Source organism: Mercenaria mercenaria, chromosome 17, assembly GCF_021730395.1.
Source record: "Mercenaria mercenaria strain notata chromosome 17, MADL_Memer_1, whole genome shotgun sequence".
NCBI classification, from domain to species: Eukaryota; Metazoa; Mollusca; class Bivalvia; order Venerida; family Veneridae; genus Mercenaria; species Mercenaria mercenaria.
The window spans coordinates 33,623,418-33,645,361 of record NC_069377.1 but is presented as its reverse complement, the minus strand read 5'-3'; the positions used below and the strand labels follow the sequence as shown (position 1 = coordinate 33,645,361).

Here is a 21,944-nt window from a genome sequence, read left to right as displayed (position 1 = left end):
GTTGGTTTAAACATATTTTATTTGTTCAAGTCATTACATGAATAATATACAGCAAATGTGATAAGGGAATTGGACAGAAAGCTAATTAGCTTACGGTTGTCCTTTCCCTTCAAGAGTTGTAGCGTGGACAAACGCTGAGAATGAGATACAGATATATAGATGGCAGATGGAAGACAAAAACAAGTGGAGAATAGTCGCTATTTTCTTATTTATGAATCTATCACCGTAATAGCTATATTAGTTTGACAGTAGTCAGTGTCAGTACAGATAAACCATAAGTAGCAAACTCCCAATTATTTCTTTCAAATGTTGCATTGTGAAAATAGTTTTGATGATGTAATCTATGTTTCAGCGTCAATAACTGACGCCACAAAAGGCAGTAAATATTCTTACAACTCAAACTTTCCTTTTACATTGATTCTACGTTAACTCGTCACATTACGTTTTTTACCTGTCCCAAGCTTATATATTAAAAAGTCATTGGTATTAACGCTTATATATTTATAATGTAGAACAATAATGAGGTGACACCAGGAAACCACTTTTTGCGCGATATGTTTATTCATTCATCAGCAGTAGCTCCATATACATGTATAGCCCAATTCTGACCATTTTTGCCTGTCCCTAGCATGGGTGTGTATAATGCAAGCTATCTTGCAAAGTCAGTGCGTACTGTACACTTGCGTACAAAGCATGAACTAAAAGAACAAGGGTAAGTGTGGAATTTGAAACACAAAATCTTACTGTATTGAGTGATATCTTTTTGCATTTTCCAATAGTCCATTGTCCCGATTTTCAAGTAAGATACGTTATGCGAATTTAACTGACAAAATAACCAATGATTTAAGTTTTATGGAACCTCATATTACTTTTAAATGGAACACGTACACAGCATAGCTGTATACATTTTACAAGTTATTTCATAGTAGAATGCATACTTTCCAGAACCAAGCAAGTTGATTAACCGCGACTGGAATTCTTAAATAAAAACATAAGATACGTTATACAGAGTTTGCAAGAAAATGAAAATAACTTTCGGAAAGGGTGGCCACAAACCGTATTATTATTAGGCCAGCTATGCCTACCTTATGTATGTGAAGGAAATGTAGTAAAAAAAGATGAACATTTTCATGTGGGGTTCGATTTCATAAAATGCAAGTAAGATACGTTAAAATAAGATACTTTATGCTGATGAAATAATTGATTAACTCACAACGACTAATAACGTAAATCGATGTATGCGCAATTAGGTACTTTATCAACATCAGCAAAATACATTGCGAACATGTTTAAACACACATAATGCTTACTTAGTGAGAGTGATAGAAAAATGAATGAAGTAAAGCCTAGAAAAAGTAAGTAGTTATTAAATATGTATTGTATTGGACATGATATTTGGCAATATTGTTAGAGGTTATACATTTAGACTTGATGTGGAATTAACTTTGAACGGTTTATTTAGCCAAAGTTGGTCGTTTCGGAAACTGAAAACAGTCGTCAGTTATGTAACGTATCTTATGCATTGTAACGTATATTATGAAAGAATAATACATTATTTATACATGCAATTTATAATTTTAATTTAAGAAAATGTATTTTAATAAACTGTCCTAGTGTAGGTCTAGGCTATACATTAGCTAATAAGACGTGTTTTCTTCTATTGAGTATGCTGAACAAGGCTAGTTATATAACGTATCTTACGAAAATCATAACGTATCTTATAAAAATCTCTTGTTTTATTCTAAAGCGTAGCAATGGAAGTTAAACTCATATGTTTACAATAGAATCAGTAAATCTTCATTTCATATTCTTTTATTGTCACCAATAATATCAACCATGCAGAATTTTAGGCAGAAAGAATAGAGATGAATAGCGAAGAAATCTGATCTTGATTATCTGAAAAGGACAGAGTCTAAAAAACAACCGAACCCCACGGCCAGTAAACATATTAAAACACCAACAAGCCAAAAAATCAGATAGGAATAGAATATATGAGAAATATGAAAGAGGCCGAAAGACAGATAAAATTTATGTTCAATACTTTAGAAGATCCATTATTTATAATTTTATAAGAACCTGAAAATTTTAACGAAATTGTAAGTGTCTTAACCTGTATATTTTGATTTTCTTAAGATACGACATAATTATGGCTGAGATCATGATCATGGTGGTGTATTCTTAAAACGTTGAAAAGAAAAACATTACATGTGTATTGTTTTAAAAGTAAATTCATTGAACATGTAAAATATGTAATATCTAACTGAATTGTTCACGCTTTTTCCTTGCTTTTGTGTGTTACTGAAGGTGATATATGTCAAATATTTTAAACATGTGAGAGAAATACTGTAACCAGTAGTATTTGACTTTATAAAAATGGTTTTTGATTATGATTGTTTTCGTATTAGACATTAATAATTATCTTTAAACAATAATATAAGAAACATATTGCAAAAGCATAAAATACGTTATGCTTGAGACGATCATGTTATATCAGATTTGAAAGATTTTCAGAGGAGTTTACTTTAAAATATGCGTTGCAATAAACGGATGCACAGCGTTGATTGATTTTGATATAAAATCACTGGATACATGCACCTTTTCTTGAAATCATTAAAACTTTTAGAAATTGAAAATAGTAAACTTTAAAAAATTCACCAATCAGATCTGTCAAATATGAAATATTTTACTTTTATTACAAAATTTCTTATAGAATTGTTCATAAAGCCATTTCTTATAAAACTTTCTGTTGAAAAAACATGAAAAACAAAATGTTGCAGCCTATTTAAGCCTTGGGAGGGGATGTATATTATTCAATATAACGTATCTTACGCTGTACCTGCTGAGTGTTCATTCTTATATTCTGGTACAAAATCTAGGGCCTGTTTGGGTCCACTGACTTCAGATGTAGACTATTAAAACATTGTTCAAACAAATAAAAACACTCAAAAGCCATTTTAAGACAGGTGTTTTTCAACTATTCTTATTTCTGAATTTAACGAGTTAACGTAGAATCAATGTTTATGCGTTGCAATCAGAGTTACTAGTAACTTGGAATTATGGGTAGCAACAACGTGTTAAGCCGTATTGACAAGTGTCTTTTCCCTTATCACGCTCTGTTACGTCACACCCTGTTTTGCACTTGCAATCTTCACAGCACATCTTCTTACTAGCTGCACACTTACCATGATTCATAACTGTCTCATTTCCGGTACACGTTGACTTACAAGTGCAAGTTTTGCAGCAGAGTTCATGATTTTCCTGACAATTATTCTTTGATTGTTGTATTTCTTCCGATGTACATGTTTTACGACATGAACATTGCCCACAATATCGTTTGTTATATGATTTGCCGAGAAGAATTTCACCATCATCGCACCTCCAATTTCTGGTTTGATTTGTGCAGCAGAGTACATCCTTAAAAGAAAGACATATAGAAAATATCTTCCACAAGGTAAGTCGGACTACACTATGACCTACTATGTGATATATCTACTTGTCAGATCGGGTTATCTAAATCAAGTATTTGTTTATGTTAGGAGTATCTGGAAGGATGTAGATATTCGAAATAAAGGTCAATTTATATACTAATATACTACGGAGGAATCTTATTTCGTCTGAGAATATGAATTACAAATATGATAACAAGTATTATATCTTCTTTTTGGATTTCTTACAAGGACAGTACACTGGGAGGAAAATAAGCAACAAATTGGATAGATCTCGACAAAGCACTACTGAGTCCCATCTGGCGGGGTTATAAGCAAGTGACGAGTTATAGACGTTTATATAATACCCTTCAAATGAATACATCAAACTTGTTGATAAAGAGAAACTATGGAAGATTTTACTTACGTTTGAACCACAACTGGCTTTTGCGATGTTTATTTCTGCGAGCTTGCATTTACTACGACATAGACAACTAGGACAACAAAATGTTTGATTAATAGGACAGCTACCAGCTTCATCTTTCGTTCCAGAATTTGCCATTTCCCATCGCCGCATGTAATGTTCGTTTTCTGCTACCCAAGACGGTACTCCATTTCGGCCTTCATTACTTTCTCCTGGGTTGCAAGATTCTCTGCACGTGCAGTATGGTTTGCAGCAACTACTTCCATGACCTGAATGAAAACCCCGCATCTCACAATATCCGGCGTTGTGTTCATACCCTTCACACCTGTATTCCCTGCACACACATTTTCCTTGAATGAAATAATTTCCATCTCAGTATTATACATAAATGTGGTATATTGTGTTCATTTCGACCTTTTTTGTTAAATCATTATTATAATACATTTCAGAAATTAAATAATATATATGGTAGTATGGGAGTGACAAGTTCTATCACGTTAAAGCGAAAGTTCGGAATATAACAATTTTCTTCCATATAGCATAAGTTAATGTATTATACCTGATAGTCTAGCAATTACTTACGGCAATAAAAACTCTCAGTTCACTACCCTAGACAGCAGATCTGCAATACATCTTTTTTATTTGTGATGTTCTCTTGAATTACCTTAATGAAAGCCTGTTTTCAAAGCACTTATAGTTCAATCAATATGAAATTAAAAATCAATTGATAAACGTACCTGCTCCTTCTTGACAAAGTACAAATGTACTGGCAATGCATGTGATGTATATCAGACCGACTACTCTCATCGTGTCTCGTATCAGAGTTATTGCAATATTTGATTTACATGTTATATAACAGCTTGTATCAATCACGTGACAAAACCCAAATTTTACTGACTGCGTAAAATGTTATGTATAATAATGATGATGAATGACGTGTATTACGAGCATAATTACAATAAACACACTCTTGTTGCAGTACTGTACAGTGTTACGTTTTGTTTTTAAATAATTATGAAAAAACAAGGATAAATATCCAAGAGGGAAAGCCGCGTTCCAGAACCGCAGCCTCCCCGAAGGTTAACCCAGCACGCGGACGCACACACGAATCTACACCCCCACTCCACCCACCCACATACACACACAACCAACACACGCGAACGCACACGCACACACGCACACACACACACGCACACACAGAACAAGCACACGAACACGCACACTCTCACACAAAGCAATCACGCTAGTACAAAATGAAAAAACAAAGGAACATAGTGGGGCACTGCCTTGGAACGGTCAGTGGCGAAACCACCACTAGGGAGTTTAAGCTGGTTTAAAGTGCACCTAATCTCACTCTTACCCCCAACCATGTTCCAAAGTCACTGGACAGTGTAAATGAAATTTATCCCCGCCAGGCGAAACCCTAACATACGCAATGGCAACAGAAGGCATGTTATGTTAAACACAAATTTTAAAATGCTTTTGTATAATTACATAAATATAAAAAGCAATTCTTATGAACCTAAAACGCATGTACTCAATGCCTTTGCAGAAGACAGAGCAACAAGGAAACACACGTTAGGGCCTGACTAAACATGCCAGAAAATAGAAATCAACACAGCTCAATCTTACCAACATCCACCTGTTCCGTCAGACACAATCACAGAGGAAAGCGTAGCGTCCATCTGTAAAAGTGCTGCACACCAAACATGCCAAGTAAACATATTCCGCTGTAGGGAAGCTAAAATGAATTTCTTTGTTGGATATAACTAAAACACGTAAGACCATATCATATACCAACAGGGCCATTACAACGAGATAGACTGTTGCGTAATTTTATTGGCAAAAATAATTGATGAAATCATTTTACACTCTGCGCGATTTTCAGCAACCATCGGAAATCGGCGATGAGAAATTAAAAACAAGTGCATATATTTTTGTCTCTGTATTTGCACTCGGTGTAAATTGCGGTAATGTGTGATGTGATGTTTTCGGTTCCAACAGCTGTTGTTAGCTAATGCTTTATTGTGTTATATCTGAGATCAAATACAACAATACAAGATTTAATCTATTAAAACAATGTGAAGGAAGGAGCAAAACTAAGTGTTAACAAGCAAATTCAGTGAATTTATATCTCCCGCCGAATAAATTGTTTTTGTGAATGATGGGACTATATTTTGAAAGAGATATAATTCCTAGATATAGAATTTATGTACAAAAAACTTGCAACGGTTTGTTGGTTCCCTCTTACTTTAAAAAGGTGGGGGGAGGGGGGGGGGGCTAAAGATTTGCCTTGGAGTGATCTGTATTTGTATTAAGGATCATGAAGATCCATCAATTGGTTACTTTGTTTTGAGTGAATTTATGAATTTCGAAACAAAAGGCAATAACGATGCAGTTACAGAAGAAAGATACACATGCACCATCGCCCTATAGTGATCTATATTGGAGCTATCAGCATTTTCTTGTGTGTTTTTTGTTGTTGTTGTTGTTTTTTTTCTGTTTTTTTTTTTTCAAACAAATCAAGAAAAGGGAAAAACTCTGAATCAAGGGAGCAAAGGTCATGTGCTGATCAATAATCATTTGAGGTTAGGTGATTCTGGCTTAAATACTTTTTGAATTATAAGTGTTTTCAATTTTGGACGGACGGACGTTCTTACGGACAGACCTTAATTCGGTATTTTTTGTTACAAGGTACCCAACAAGCGACAGAAAGTACCCAATAAACAGTACCGAATGAATATAATTTACCGTTATCTTTTGTCTTCACTCTCGTTTGCTCGAACAGTTGGACGAACAACGCCAAAGCAATATCCCTCTACCTTCGGCGGGAGATAATAAAAGAAGGTTAACTGTTTCCAAAGAATCTTATTCTGATTTTATTTGTAATATCAATATAGTGCGTGCTAAACTGAAATGCATAACGTACTAAAAGTTGACGTATTTAAAGCTGTTTAAAGAACACTCAGTTTCACATGCCTTTATATTGCTAATCAAATTTTTATGCAAACTTAATCCACAATCTATTACTTAGTATATAGATTCTGTTCATTACAGGAAATAAAAGTGTATAAGCGAAATTGTGTTTTGAGCTTAGAATCACATCAACCCAAGTGGATTTCTATTAGACAGACAAGTGACAGACTCCATGGCTCAAAGATCCGACAATACAGCAACTCTGCTGTTGTGATAGTTGATAAATGTATTTTATAGGTAGATAAAATTATTTATGTCATTGTTGTACTTTTGGGCGAATGGGTCCCATTTTGAATTATGTTAATGTATGTACTATTATACGGTAAAAGTCAATGAGAGAGTTCCTTTTATCACGTGATACCGTTTAACCAATCGGGAAACGGCATCTTCCTTCTTCGTAAATATTCCAGATTGAAAAGCACGCTTCTTTCTTCTAAGTTTATTTTGGCTAATTTCTGGTTTTATCTTACCACCACCTCCCTTTCCACGTCCTCTTTCAAGTGATAATTTTCTAACTCTATAAGGTTTCTCTGATGTAAATTCATCTATTTTCCTTGATATGCTTACGGCGGTTTTATCCGCCCTGATATGTGAAGATATATATTTGTTATGGCATTGGGCGGTATTTTTCGCCCAGATATGTGAAAATATATATTTGTTAAGGTATTGTTCGGCAAAATAAATATTGCCCTTTTTCAGTCAACACTTAGTTCACTCTTATATTTTCCCATACATAGTCCTCAGGGTCAGTGCTTCGTTGTGAACAAATGCACATAAAATATATAATAAGAAGACTTTGTTTTACTAAATCTGTCCATGAGATGTATTGAAATGTTTAACACCCACATCCCCAAGCACCGGCTTTCGAATATTTACCGGTGTTCGAATAGTATTGTACACAACTCAGTATATACATGATATGCTTTTACATTAAGGTATGAATTAATTAAGCCAACTACTGATACCGGTCTACGGAAAGTACTACAGTTTCCTCATTAATGCCTATACATGAATTATGCAGTAATTGACGTATATACTACATATGATGTAAACTGTTACAGTAACTGTACAAATAAAAATTTGATGCAGAGCATCAAGTCGCCGGAGAATTGAATTTATCATGTTTTGATGGAACCTATAATATGCCCCACTTTCTTCACAGCTACCCTCAATTTGTCTTTCAATACCTAGTCCTTTGGAAAATGGAATCATGGAAACGCATTACAAAGTGATACACAACAGTAATTAAACATTTTGTTTCTCTGAAATAAGAGTAAAAATATTACTGATATTTGATCTATAAACTGTTAACCTAATCACTTCTACAAGTGTATTCAATACACACTTAACATAATCTTCCATTGAGAGTGTACTATTCAGCAACCAAATATAAAAAAACATCATCAGCACTTCCTTTAAACATCATGCTGATTTCAGTGATGAAGGTGTTGTTACAAGAAATACAAATACTAGTAGGACTCTGTGGACTTCCCTGTTTTAGTGGGGTTTTTTTTACAAATTTGTTCAGTGTATGGTCAGCAACGTTAACAAAAGTGCTGTTATTACAGTTTTTTGTTTTTTTAATTACTCTTGAATAAAATTAAATAATTACCTAAAGAATTTTATAATATAAAACTTAAAATAAATGTCGAAATGTTGACGTTGCTATGCAACAACAAAAAAGTGTGTTTAACCCTTAGCATGATAAATTTCTAAAATGGCCTGGTCCATCATTCAGTTTGGGCAGTACCATTTATTATTCTAATGTGTGTTCAATTAAAAATTTACTAACTGAATATAGCGAACAGTGCAGACCATGATCGGCCTGCACGTCCGTGCAGGCTGATCATGGTCTGCAATGGTCGCAAAGGCAGAATCACAAGTTTGCCGCCAGCAGGCTAAAGGTTAATTGTTCATCTGGTTTTAGGATATTTAGGACAGTTACTGGGCGTAGCTATGCATAAATGTGTACTATACATGAAACCTTGTTCGTTGATGCTCATTGCAGAGCTGGAGCGGTCTTCTGCGCATGTCTGGAAGTGATTATCCATTGGAGCGCACGGCAAAAAATACGCAAATATTTGCATGTCCGCACACATTTAGAGTTAAATATGCATACTATACTGACTAAAGGTTATGGTTAGTATTACCATGGTTACAACATATTTACATTTAAGATACGTATCATTCAAATCGCTTGAATCCAGTTTATACCAGAGTCTGTAATTTACACAGGGGCGCCAGGTCTGCAGTGAGTCGCAGACAAAATTGATAATATTATGTTTACATAAACTATATACAGGAGTTAATCATATTTTCAAATATGAAACATAGGTCTAGTTTACTCTTAAGTGTTAATATAGGCTTTTTGAATATCAGGACATTGAAAACGTAATTATTTGGCACCGTACATTTAAAATGCCATTATTTGGCACCGTATATTTAAAGCCTTATACAAGTGTTTGTAAATATGCTATACCTGCTAAGGCTATAACTGATGTTTGCTAATTTGACTTCAGGGTAATAATGACAGATGAATGAAATCTGAATAATTCTACTGATAATATAGTAACAGCTTGCATTCCTGTTACTAATAATTAGGAAAAGATCATAGCGAAACTTCCAAAACTTCAGTGTTATAAAGTACATTTAATAAGTCTCTTTATCACCGAAATAGCTATATAAGTTTGACAGTAGTCAGTGTCGGTATAGAAAAAGCATACGTATTGGACTCCCGATTATTTCTTTCAAATGTTGCATTGTGAAAATAGTTTTGAGAATGTAATCTATATTTTAGCGTCAGATAACTGACATTTAACCAGTTTCTTAGAAAACCAAAGTCACATAAGGCAGTAAATACTCGTTCAACTCAAATTTTCCTTTTATACGTTGCAATCAGAGTTTAGAGTAACTTGGAATTATGGGTAGCAGCAACGTGTTAAGCCGTATTGACAGGTGTCTTTTCCCTGATCACGCTCTGTTACGTCACATCCTGTTTTGCACTTGCAATCTTCACAGCACATCTTCTTACTGGCTGCACACTTACCATGATTCATAACTGTCTCATTTCCGGTACAGGTTGACTTACAAGTGCAAGTTTTGCAGCAGAGTTCATGATTTTTCTGACATTTATTCTTTGATTGTTGTATCTCTCCCGTTGAACATGTTTTACGACATGAACAACGCCCACAATATCGTTTATTATACGATTTGCCGAGGAAAATTTCACCATCATCGCACCTCCAATTTCTGGTTTGATTTGTGCAGCACAGTACATCCTTAATATAAAGACATTGAAATATTCTTCCACAACGCGTAAAAAGATGAAGCAGAAATTCTACGAGTTGAACTACACTATGACCTACTAAGTAGTATCTACTTGTCAGGTCGGGGTATCTAAATTGTCAAATAGCAGTATCTGGAAGGATGTAGTTATTCGAAATAAAGGTCAATTTATATACTAATTTACTACGGAGGAATCTTATTTCGTCTGAGAATATAAATAACAAATATGATAACAAGAATTATATCTTCTCCTTTTTTGATTTCTTACAAGAACACTACACTGGAAGAAACATAAACACAAAATTGGATAGATCTCGACCAGACAGAGCATTGACCTATGGAGTGCCGTCAGGCGGAGTTATAAGCAAGTGCCGAGTTATAGATATGTATGAAATATCATTCAATAAATGGATAAATCAAAATTGTCGATAGAGAGAAATTATGGAAGGTTTCACTTACGTTTGAACCACAACTGGCTTTTGCGATGTTTACTTCTGCGACCTTGCATTTACTACGACATAAACAAGTAGGACAACAAAATGTTTGATTAATAGGACAGCTGCCAGCTTCATCTTTCGTTCCAGAATTTGCAATTCCCCATCGGTAAGACGGTATTCCATTTCGGCCTTCATTACTTTCTCCTGGGTTGCAAGATTCCCTGCACGTGCAGTAGGGTTTGCAGCAGCTACTTCCATAACCTGAGTGAAAAAACCGCATCTCACAACTTCCGGCGTTGTGTTCATACCCTTCACACCTGTATTCCCTGCACACACATTTTCCTGAAATAAAATAATTTCCGTCTCAGTATTATATAAAATTTTGGCATATATTGTTCATTTCGACCTTTTTTGTTAAATCATTATTATATTACATTTCAGAAATTAAATAATATATGGTAATTCTATCACATTAAAGCGAAAGTTCGGAATATAACAATTTTCTTCAATATAGCGTAAGTATATGTGTTGTACCTGATAATCTAGCAATTACTTACGACAATAAAAACTTTCAGTTTACTACACTAGACAGCGAGATTTGCAAATCTATCAGATCCATCATTTGTACTGGTGATTTTCCCTTGAATAACCTTAATGAAATCCTGTTTTCAAAGCGCTTATAGTTCAATCAGTATGAAATTAAAAACCTATTGATAAACTTACCTACTTCCTCTTGACAATGTACAAATGTACTGGCAATGCATGTGATGTATATTAGACCGACTACTCTCATCGTGTCTCATATCAGAGTTATTACAATATTTAGTACTTTACACAATATTTGATATACATGTTATATAACAGCTTGTATTAATCACGTGACAAAACCAAAAGTTTACTGACAGTGTAAAATGTTAAGTACAATAATGATGATGAATGACGTGTTTTACGAGCGTAAGTACAGTAAACACACTCTTGGGTGTCGCAAGTACTGTACAGTTTTACGTTCTGTTCTTAAATAATTATGAAAAAAAAAACAAGGATAAATATCCAACAGGGAAAGCCACGTTCCCAAACCGCAGCCTCCCCAAAGGTTAACCCAGCACGCGGACGCGCACCGCACACACGATTTTAAAATGCTTTTGTATAATTGCATGCCTTTTTGAACGCATGTACTCAATGCCTTTTCAGAAGACAGAGCAACAAGGGAAACCCACTTAAGGCCCCGACGAAACATGCCGGAAGATAGAAATCAAAATAGCTCAGTCCTACCTATCACAAAAAAAAAACATCCGCCTTTTCCGTCAGATACAATCACAGAGGAAAGCGTAGCGTCCATCTGTAATTTTAAGCGCCGAACACTACATGCCAGGTAAGCATATTTTGCTGCAGGGAAGCTAAAATGAATTTCTTTGTTGGATACCACGTAAGAACATGTCATATACCAACAGGGCCATTACAACCAGATAGACTGTTGCGTACTTTTATTGGCAAAAATAATTAATGAAATCATTTTACGCTCAGAAATCGGCGATGAGAAATTAAAAGCAAGTGCATACGTATGTTTTTGTCTCTGTAGTTACATTAAGTGTAAATTGCGGTAATATACGGTGTGATGTTTTCTGTTCCAACAGTTGTCGTTAGTTGATGCTTGTGTTATATCAGAGATCAAATACAGCAATACAAGATTTTACCTATTAAAACAATGCAAAGGAAGGAGCTAAAACAAGTGTTAACATGCAAATTCAGCGAATTTATATCACCCGCTAACTATCGTGTTTTCGCCCCGCGCCCCCGCCATTTTTATGATTTTTTCAATTTATGACCAAAAGCGGATTTTAATAATATGCGCTACGGGGGTTAAGAATAATGAAAATGATGTTTTTACGGTACTAAAGCACTGTTAATGGTGATATAGTTTTAAAAAACCGTATCTGTACATATTGACTTTCATACCTTGATGTGTCCTCACCGTAATATATTTGAGCTGCTATGCCGTCACTTAGCGTTTTAAGTCCCCAGAAAGTTTAAAATATCAATCTTGAGGTTCTAAACTATGTAAAACCGCGCAAAATCAAGAGATTTTTCGAAATTTAATTTTGGCCGAATTCACTTATGGGGGGAAAGGGACAGTAAATCTGAAAATTGCACAAATCTGCGCTGATACCAGTGCGAAAAAAATCATGAAAAATCCAATTTTGATAAATTCAAGGCAAGTGTTGAGCGAATGTATTGCATAGACTTAGCACTTCATTATGTGACATTTTCAGCCTGCTGATTATGTTGCTCATGTGATAAAAACGAGTAAAACGCAGGTTTCGGGAAACTAAATTTTGAGGCAAAAATGGCCCAAAATGCACACATTGCGCGACCTGTACCGTATTATCTGCAAATGACTGACCTAAAACACATGTATATTTTTAAAGCATGTGGCCAGACGAAAATAATGGTGTGAAGAAAAGTGTCTCATAAACGTTTACTTTTTCCGCAATTTTGAGCTGAATCTGGATGGATGGATGACCGTTTCCATGTTACCTCAGGTAAGACTTTAGACCCGGCCGTCTACACGGAGCTAGGAAAATCGATTCAAGCACATATTTACCTAATCGAATGAAATTAACAGCTAGAGACAGAGATAATGATATTTATGGGAATAACTGTGCTATAACATTTGTTGGCGCCTGGTGGTATGAAAAATGTCATGATACAAATTTAAATGGGGACTATGGTAATACAGAATATGCTAAAGGTCCAACTTGGGGTTCTTGGAAAGGGGCATATGTTCCTATGAAGACTACGGAAATGAAGATCCGTCGATGGCAGTCTTGGAATTGAAATGTTTAAAAAAAAAACGGAAGCCAGGAAAGACTTAACATTTTTTTTTATTGCGCTAAAATATATTAGCTTAATCTACAAGGCGTTGGGTCAGATGTTTATTTTACAGTGAATAGATCAAATATCTTTATATGATAGAATCAATATGTACAAATATGACGTACATTATCTTCTTTTGCCAATGCTTATATTGGATCTGTCTACTTGTTTTAAACCAGGAAGACTTCTTTTGATTTCTTTTCCTCTAAAGCATTCTTCAACATAATGAATATCATTTGAACTTACAGTTACAGCATTACTCATATTACTGTCGGTAAATGTATGAAACGAATCGACACGACTTGGGATCTTTTTATATTCTAAGATATTATATATATAAATCAGGCGCTGAAAGCTTCATAATATTTGGTTTTTAATAAAGTTCACTAACAGTGTACGCAGACGAGAATCTTCTCATTTCGATACGTTTTTCTCCCCGTTTATGTACTTTACAATCAATGTGTAAACGGGTAGTTGAACCAAATATGAAATACCATGTTGTGTATAGGCTAATATTTACAGTCAGTAACGCCTGAAAGAATTTTACACTCTATACATGAACTTGAACAAAACTATTAAGGATACATGTATATTGGTTCAATGTAATTCACAAATTATAATAAGTGCTAGGTTTCGGTTTTAAACTCAGGTTATTCTTATGTACCTCTATAAATACGTGTTATAACAGAGGTCGAAATCAGGCGAGTAAATGATAAAATATACAATTGTTGTGTAAAGAGATCTTGTATGTTCAATATTTATGCGAATACCTTAAAGAACAATGGTGGAGTATACAGTGATATTGATTTTAGTTGTATGCATTATATCCTGGATATTTACTAACAATTTCTACAATTATTTCTATTCAAAACCAAGAGACTGTCAAGATGTACATAGTTATGGACACGCAGAAACTGGTGTGTATACAATATACCCGGAAGGGACTTTGGGATTTCCTGTCAGGTGCGATATGGATACTACTTCCGGTGCATGGACAGTTATACAACGACGCGTATCAGCCAGTGACTTTTATAAAACCTGGAACGAATACCAGGTTGGATTTGGCGATCTGAACGGGAATTTCTGGCTCGGGAACCAACAAATTCATATGATTACTAAACAAGGCTGGTATGAGTTACGTGTAGATCTAACAAGTCCCGACAACGAAAAGGCTTTTGCCACATATCAAGTGTTTTACACCAGTGATGCCAAGACAGGATATGAACTATTTATTGATGGATATAACGGCACAGCAGGAGACAGTCTTGCGATACATAATCGAATGAAATTTACAACTAGAGACAGGGATAATGATATTTATGGGAATAACTGTGCTGTAACATTTGTTGGCGCCTGGTGGTATGAAAAATGTCATGATACAAATTTAAATGGGGACTATGGTAATACAGAATATGCTAAAGGTCCAACATGGGGTTCTTGGAAAGGGGCATATGTTCCTATGAAGACTACGGAAATGAAGATCCGTCGATGGCAGTCTTGGAATAAAAATGTTTAATAAAAGGAAGCCAGGAAAGACATAACATTATTTTTATTGCGCTAAAATACATTAGCTTCAACTACAAGGCGTTGGATCAGATATTAAAAAGAAACCCCTTCCGGTATATTTTACAGTGAATAGATCGAATATCTTGATATAATAGAATTTATATGTACAAATATGACATACATTTTTTTTTGCCAATGCTTATACTTAATAAGTTGGATCTGTCTTCTTGTTTTAATCCAGGAAGACTTCTTTCGATTTCTTTTCCTCTAAAGCATTCTTCAACATAATGAATATCATTTGAACTTATAGTTACAGCATTACTCATATTACTGTCGGTAAATGTAAGAAACGAATCGACACGACTTGAGATCTTTTTATATTCTAAGATATTATATATATATAAATCAGGTGCTGAAAGCTTCGTGTTATTTGGTTTTAAAAAAAGTCCTCTAAAAGTGTGCGCTGACGAGAATCTTCTGTACTATACAATCAATGTATAAACGGGTAAACGGGTAGTTAAACCAAATATGAAATACCATGTTGTGTATAATATTTACAGTCAGTAACGCCTGAAAGAATTTTACACTCTATACACGTACTTGAACCAGACTATAAAGAATATATTGGTTCAATGTAATTTACATTAGGTTTCGGTTTTCAGATTATTTTTATGTACCTCTATAAATACGTGTTATAACAGAGGTCGAAAACGCGCGAGTAAATGATAAAATATACAGTTGTTGTGTGAAGAGATCTTGTATGTTAAATATTTATGCGAATACCTTAAAGAACAATGGTGGAGTCTACAGTGATATTGATTTTAGTTGTATGCATTATATCCTGGATATTTACTAACAATTTCTACAATTATTTCTATTCAAAACCAAGAGATTGTCAAGATATACAAAGTTATGGACACAATGAAACTGGTATATATACAATATATCCGGAAGGGGCTTTGGGATTTCCTGTCAGGTGCGATATGGATACTACTTCCGGTGCATGGACAGTTATACAACGACGTGTATCAGCCAGTGACTTTTATAAAACATGGAACGAGTACCAGGTTGGATTTGGTGATCTGAATGAGAATTTCTGGCTCGGGAACCAGCAGATTCACATGATAACTAAACAGGGATGGTATGAGCTACGTATAGATCTTACAAGTCCCGACAACGAAAAGGCATTTGCAACGTATCAAGTATTTTATACTGGTGATGCTAAGACAGGATATGAACTATTTGTTGATGGATATAAAGGCACAGCAGGAGACAGTCTTGCGATACATAATGGACAAAAATTTACAACAAAAGACAGAGATAATGATATTTATCGGAGTAACTGTGCAGTGGACAGTGTCGGTGCCTGGTGGTATACATCATGCCACCATTCAAATTTAAATGGTGACTATGGTAATACACAATATGCTAAAGGTCCGGACTGGTATAATTGGAAAGGATACTATGTTCCCATGAAAACTACGGAAATGAAGATCCGTCGCTGGCAGTCTCGGGATTGAAATGTTTACAATAAAATCAGGAGAAACACAGTTCATTGGGTACAAAAAAGGCTATGTATAGAGATGCGAGTTTAATTGCTTGAGAGGCTTATGTTGTCCTTTACAATTTGACAGAAAGTAATGTCTTATGTCATTTTCCCTGTAGCCTGTCCACTAAGCTTTGTAGGGAGAGTGCAAATATATATGGATTTGGGGTTCGTGAGTTCAGTCCCTGGGTATTGAGTATCTTCTCCATGACTGACAATAGAGATTGTGTCTGAATCGTTCAACCTCTGCCTCCAGTTTATGTGGAGAAGTTGGCTATTACTTACAGAGAACATATTAGTACTAGTACAGAATCCAAGAACCCTGGTTTGGTAAACTGTTCGCCATTACATAACTAAAACATTGTTGGGAAATGGCGCTAAAGCCAGAGCAGACAAACAAAATATTTGCCATTTGACTCAAATGGAGAAGTTGTTGAGATCAAGTCAATACTGTATACGCATCGTAATATACATGAGGGACTAATCCACAGCATAAATTCCTAACAAACAAGGAAAGTATCCTTTCATTTTGTGTTCAAAAAGTGAAATTCATGAAATTCATATCCCCACAGCTGTTTTTAGCTCGACTATTCATAGAATAGTGAGCTATTGCACTCGCCCATGCGTCGGCGTCCGCGTCCGCGTCGGCGTCGGCGTCCGCGTCCCGATTTTGGTTAAGGTTTTGTATGTAAGCTGGTATCTCAGTAACCACTTGTGGGAATGGATTGAAACTTCACACACTTATTCACTGTGACAAACTGACTTACATTGCACAGGTTCCATAACTCTATTTTGCTTTTTTACAAAATTATGCCCCTTTTTCAACTTAGAAATTTTTGGTTAAGGTTTTGTATGTAAGCTGGTAACTCAGTAACCACTTGTGGGAATGGATTGAAACTTCACACACTTATTCACTGTGATGAACTGATCTACATTGCACAGGTTCCATAACTCTATTTTGCTTTTTTACAAAATTATGCCCCTTTTTCGACTTAGAAATTTTTGGTTAAGGTTTTGTATGTAAGCTGGTATCTCAGTACTTACTAATGGGAATGGATTGAAACTTCACATACTTGTTCACTATCATGATCTGACATGCACTAAGCAAGTCCCATAACTCTACTCTCTTTTTTTCAAAATTATGCCCCTTTTTCGACTTAGCAGTTTTTGGTTAAATTTTTGTATGTAATCTGATATCTCAGTATCCACTAATTAGAATGGATTGAAACTTCACACACTTGTTCACTGTCATGATCTAACATGCACTGTGAAGGTCCCATAACTCTACTTGGCATTTTTACAAAATTATGCCCCTTTGACTTAGCAGTTTTTTGTGAAGTTTTTGTATGTAAGCTGGTATCTCAGTATCCACAAATTGGAAAGGATTGAAACTTCACACACTTGTTCACTGTCATGATATGACATGCAGTACAGAGGTTCAATACCTCTACTTTGCATTTTACAAAATTATGCCCCTTTTTCAACTTTTGTATTCATTCAATTGACAAGGCTGTTGAATAGTCGAGCGTTGCTGTCCTCCGACAGCTCTTGTTTTCCAATCCATAGAATTTCGTGCCTGCATAAATTATGGATTTTGCAGTACATACAATTCAGGAACACCGAATAGGTTAATTGATTGCCATTACACACCTGAACTTCTGTCGAAAACATTAAGATAGTTGCACAAACAAGTTTTCATTCACATCAAGCTTTTTGTCCTTGTTGATTTCTGTAGCAAGGTAATGAGAAGATGTATTTGAAACTTTGGTCATATACTTACAGACTGATCTTATATCGGTTATGAAACAAGGTGATTCTTTCATACTATAAAGAAACTGAAATTTTATCTGCGCAAGAAAGAAACCCAAGGTCCCGCCTGAAACTTGAATGCATGCTGTATTTGTTTGATAAAAGATCCAGTTGTAATGATTATAGTTGAATCTTTATCAAACTTATGATTCTGGACAAGTATTTCAGGAGTGATAGTCTATTTTTGTCATACTTCAATGAATAATGTCCTATATAATTTGAAGTACCAGTGAAAAACAGTATTTTCGAGAAATCAGAAAAAAAGCTTTATATTATGTTTTACCGACTTGTCACTGAAACTTTTACACTCTGACTATATCGATTGTTATATACTTATTGAGCTGATCAGCAGCACTTACAATCTGTATTTCTATAATAGGGAGCAGTGCTTAAAATCTGTATTTCTATCACAGGAACAGTGCTTGAAATCTATATTTCTATCACAGGGTGCTGCGCTTACAAACTGTATTTATATAACAAGAAATAGCACTTTTAATTTATATTTATATAACAGGGAGCAGCACTGCTAGGAGGTGTCAATGCTTTACATACGGCATTCCCTGACAATGCAGAGGAAGAGTACCAAGTTCAAGGTAAGCTCATGACCACTGATCTTGATATCTCTGTTTAACGCAAGTAGATTCTGTAAAAAAGAATAGACACTATAAAGAGATCTTTTAGAAGTATAGAAAGCAACTAAGCAAACTATTAGCAGGTTTGACCGAGCCTATTGTGAGAGATAATGAAATATGCAAACCACCTGATGCCTTAGCATCTGTTTGAGCAAAATTCTGTTTTACAGATTTTGAATCAGAATGGACCCAATGATCTAATAGGAGCAGAAAGTATAATCTGAACCTTTTATCGTACTTGGTTGTTGGTTGTAATCAATAACAAAAGGTGAATGACATGGATATATAAAATTTCCTTTTCCCCTAATTGTTCATGTGATATTGGTTAAAATGTTCAGACATGGTGTCTGTTACATTTGTTTTGTTATAATAACGCTTTAAAAATTGATTTTCAGTTCAAATGTTTCAGAAAGATAAATGGTTGTACGTTATAACTCTGGTAAATTATGAAAATGATACTTTTGTTGTATACTATAAAATCATTAATATTTGCAAGGGACTATTTTTCATGGATTCATTGGTAGCATCAGACCACAAAATTAAATCCCAATGAACAAGTCAAATGCCATTTTATTCAATCTCTACAAATTCATATATCCTGACAAAGTCAAAACCATAAAATGTTATGCCCACAAAATAAACTTATTTCACGGAATACATCAAATAATCTCATCTTTACGAATCTTGCCACACCTTTCAATAGATGATACAATTAAAAAGTTTATGTAATGAGTACTTGATTTATTTGATACTTTTTCTATTGTTTTGGCAGCTCAAATGATACTTGAACGACTGAACCTACCAGATCTGCTTGAAGATGAAATGAGAGGTATTCAGGAACTGGATCACAAAAGTAAATCATCAGTTGCTACAAAGCCACCAGTAAATTCTTATAGACAAAAATGTAATACAGAAATACCTGGATCTCAGAGTGATTCCAGTGTAATTAATTCAAACATTTCAGTCGACAAAAGTACTAAAAATCATGCAAACAATGATGAAGAAGAGAAAGCATGTGGTCATTCCTCCAGCGGAAAATGTGATGAGGATAAAAGAACTGACGAAGTTCAGAGAAGAAGCCAAACATCACCAAATGTAGCTTCGGTTGTAAATACAAAAGTTACATCTGAAACTGTTTTAGAGCACACGGGAGGAGCACATCAACATCTTTTTGCAAGTGGTAACCAAACACATGATATATCAAATATTTCTTTATCCGATATGTTAAACTCCAGCAGTGATGATACTGTAAATTCTTGTCGAGAGTTTCCTCACATAGGAACAAGTTTGGGAATTGTTTCTCAAGCGAGTCACCACTGTAGTGCTGAGGATTCACATAATTTCAAAATGTTACCAGCGAATACATCTACGCCTTTAAGATTAAGGACACCAGTCCATCAGCAGGAAGACACTTCAGACAAGGAATCAGATGCTCAAATTGAAAAGGATGGCAAAACACAAGTCACTACAAATTCTAAACCTTGCTTCAAAACTGTTATAAGGCAAACAATTGAAAACAGATTAACACAGATACCGAAGAAAATTCATTCAGATGTTGACGAAGAGGAATATACTTGTGATGTTACTGACAAAACAGAAGATAACCAGGTAGTTTCCAGATTAGTTTGTGTGAAGGAGAAGAAATTGAAAAACCTGGGAGAATATAAGAAAGTATCAGGAAAAGTGAAAAAAGTTTTGTCTGAAATTCAGAAAAGCAAAAAAGCAGATGTACAAATAGATAATGAAAAGAGCAGTGATAACATCGTGGATGTTCAAAAATTGAAGGAAGGGTTTAAAAGAAAAAGAAAGAAAAAAGAAATTTTGTCCGATTCAAGTGACGATGGTAAAGATACTGTTTTATTAGAGAAAAGACCAAAGAAAACCGAAAAGAAATTGGTAAAACATGACAAAGATAGAGAGGAATCACCTGCCAGTTTAACAATATCAAACAAAGCTGATTCGGATGAATTAAAAAGCAAAGCTGTTTCAAATTCGACCTTGTCAAAACTGAGAAAATTTCAGTTTGACGAAGCAAAAAGTAGTGCATTGAACAAGTCATCGGGCACCAGTCTTTCTTCTAGTTTATTATCAGGCTCTTTATGGACAAATGAAAATGAAAATGATATGAATGAAAAGGATCATGGACTAGATGTGGCAAAAGTGGATGATAATGAAAAACCAACAAACAAAACAAATCAGTTTCAAGATGAAAGATTATGTAATACTTTAAATGATAATACAAAGGACAAAGTTAATGAAAAATTACATATTAATGTTAATAAAAGCAATGAAAAGGATTCAGAAATAGCATCAAATGTGGTTTCGTCTGCTGGTTTGAATTCCAAAAGTAGTCAAAGTAAAACAGAATCACCATCCTGGTTAGTAGCACTCAATAAGAAGTTCACTTCTCCAAAAATCAATACATTTCAAAGTTCTTCATTTGCTTCTCCAGTTTTCAGTGTAAATGAGGATAAAAAGGATGATTTGGATGACATTGAATTTGAAGAAACAAGTTTTCTTCACAAACTTCAGACAGCAAAAACTTGAAATCAGTGGGAATCAGTGAAAAAATATTTACCTACATGTACACTTTTATGTCCCTAGTTGGGAGAGCTGTCCCTATGTCGCACTTTCTTGTGTACTGTCTTGCCTGTATAATGTTATTCAAGGGTAAATTTTTCTTGTTACTTGTTTTTTGATACTTTTTATACGCCCGTTTGAAAAACGGAATGTATTATGGGAACGCCCCTGGCGTGCGGATGGGCGGGCTGGCGGCGTCCACAGACCTTGTCCGGAGCATATCTTCTACGTGCATGGAGGGATTTTGATGAAACTTGGCACAGTTGTTCACCATCATGAGACGGAGTGTCATGCGCAAGAACCAGGTCCCTACGTCTAAGGTCAAGGTCACACTTAGAGGTCAAAGGTCAAATTCAAGAATGACTTTGTCCGGAGCATATCTTCTTCATGCATGGAGGGATTTTGATGAAAGTTGGCACAATTGTTCATCATCATGAGACAGAGTGTCAT

General features: G+C 35.0%; 5 protein-coding genes across 5 annotated transcripts; 3 read left to right on the top strand and 2 right to left on the bottom strand.

Moving 5' to 3' along the window:
- Positions 1-263: 263 nt before the first annotated feature.
- LOC123535815 (keratin-associated protein 5-3-like) lies at positions 264-4,656 on the bottom strand. The gene is made up of 3 exons (XM_045318566.2): positions 4,587-4,656; positions 3,853-4,199; positions 264-3,414 (listed from the first exon to the last, which is right to left on the bottom strand). The coding sequence occupies exons 1-3, from the start codon at positions 4,654-4,656 to the stop codon at positions 3,055-3,057; spliced, it is 777 nt and encodes a 258-aa protein (XP_045174501.2). The 3' UTR covers positions 264-3,054.
- A 4,849-nt stretch (positions 4,657-9,505) lies between these two features.
- Positions 9,506-11,404, bottom strand: LOC128550368 (keratin-associated protein 5-8-like). The gene is made up of 3 exons (XM_053529296.1): positions 11,271-11,404; positions 10,570-10,889; positions 9,506-10,103 (listed from the first exon to the last, which is right to left on the bottom strand). Exons 1-3 carry the CDS (start codon positions 11,338-11,340, stop codon positions 9,744-9,746), a joined length of 750 nt encoding a protein of 249 aa, XP_053385271.1. The 5' UTR covers positions 11,341-11,404; the 3' UTR covers positions 9,506-9,743.
- Positions 11,405-14,022: 2,618 nt separating this feature from the next.
- On the top strand, positions 14,023-15,354 carry LOC123535816 (fibrinogen C domain-containing protein 1-B-like). Its single transcript, XM_053528633.1, has one exon. The coding sequence runs from the start codon at positions 14,203-14,205 to the stop codon at positions 14,935-14,937; it is 735 nt and encodes a 244-aa protein (XP_053384608.1). The 5' UTR covers positions 14,023-14,202; the 3' UTR covers positions 14,938-15,354.
- Positions 15,355-15,721: 367 nt separating this feature from the next.
- LOC123536508 (microfibril-associated glycoprotein 4-like) lies at positions 15,722-16,447 on the top strand. The gene has a single exon (XM_053527767.1). It carries the CDS (start codon positions 15,722-15,724, stop codon positions 16,445-16,447), a length of 726 nt encoding a protein of 241 aa, XP_053383742.1.
- A 1-nt stretch (position 16,448) lies between these two features.
- Positions 16,449-21,589, top strand: LOC128549965 (DNA helicase MCM9-like). Its single transcript, XM_053527766.1, has 3 exons — positions 16,449-16,502; positions 18,797-18,875; positions 19,687-21,589. The coding sequence occupies exons 1-3, from the start codon at positions 16,449-16,451 to the stop codon at positions 21,459-21,461; spliced, it is 1,908 nt and encodes a 635-aa protein (XP_053383741.1). The 3' UTR covers positions 21,462-21,589.
- The last annotated feature ends 355 nt before the right edge of the window (positions 21,590-21,944 follow it).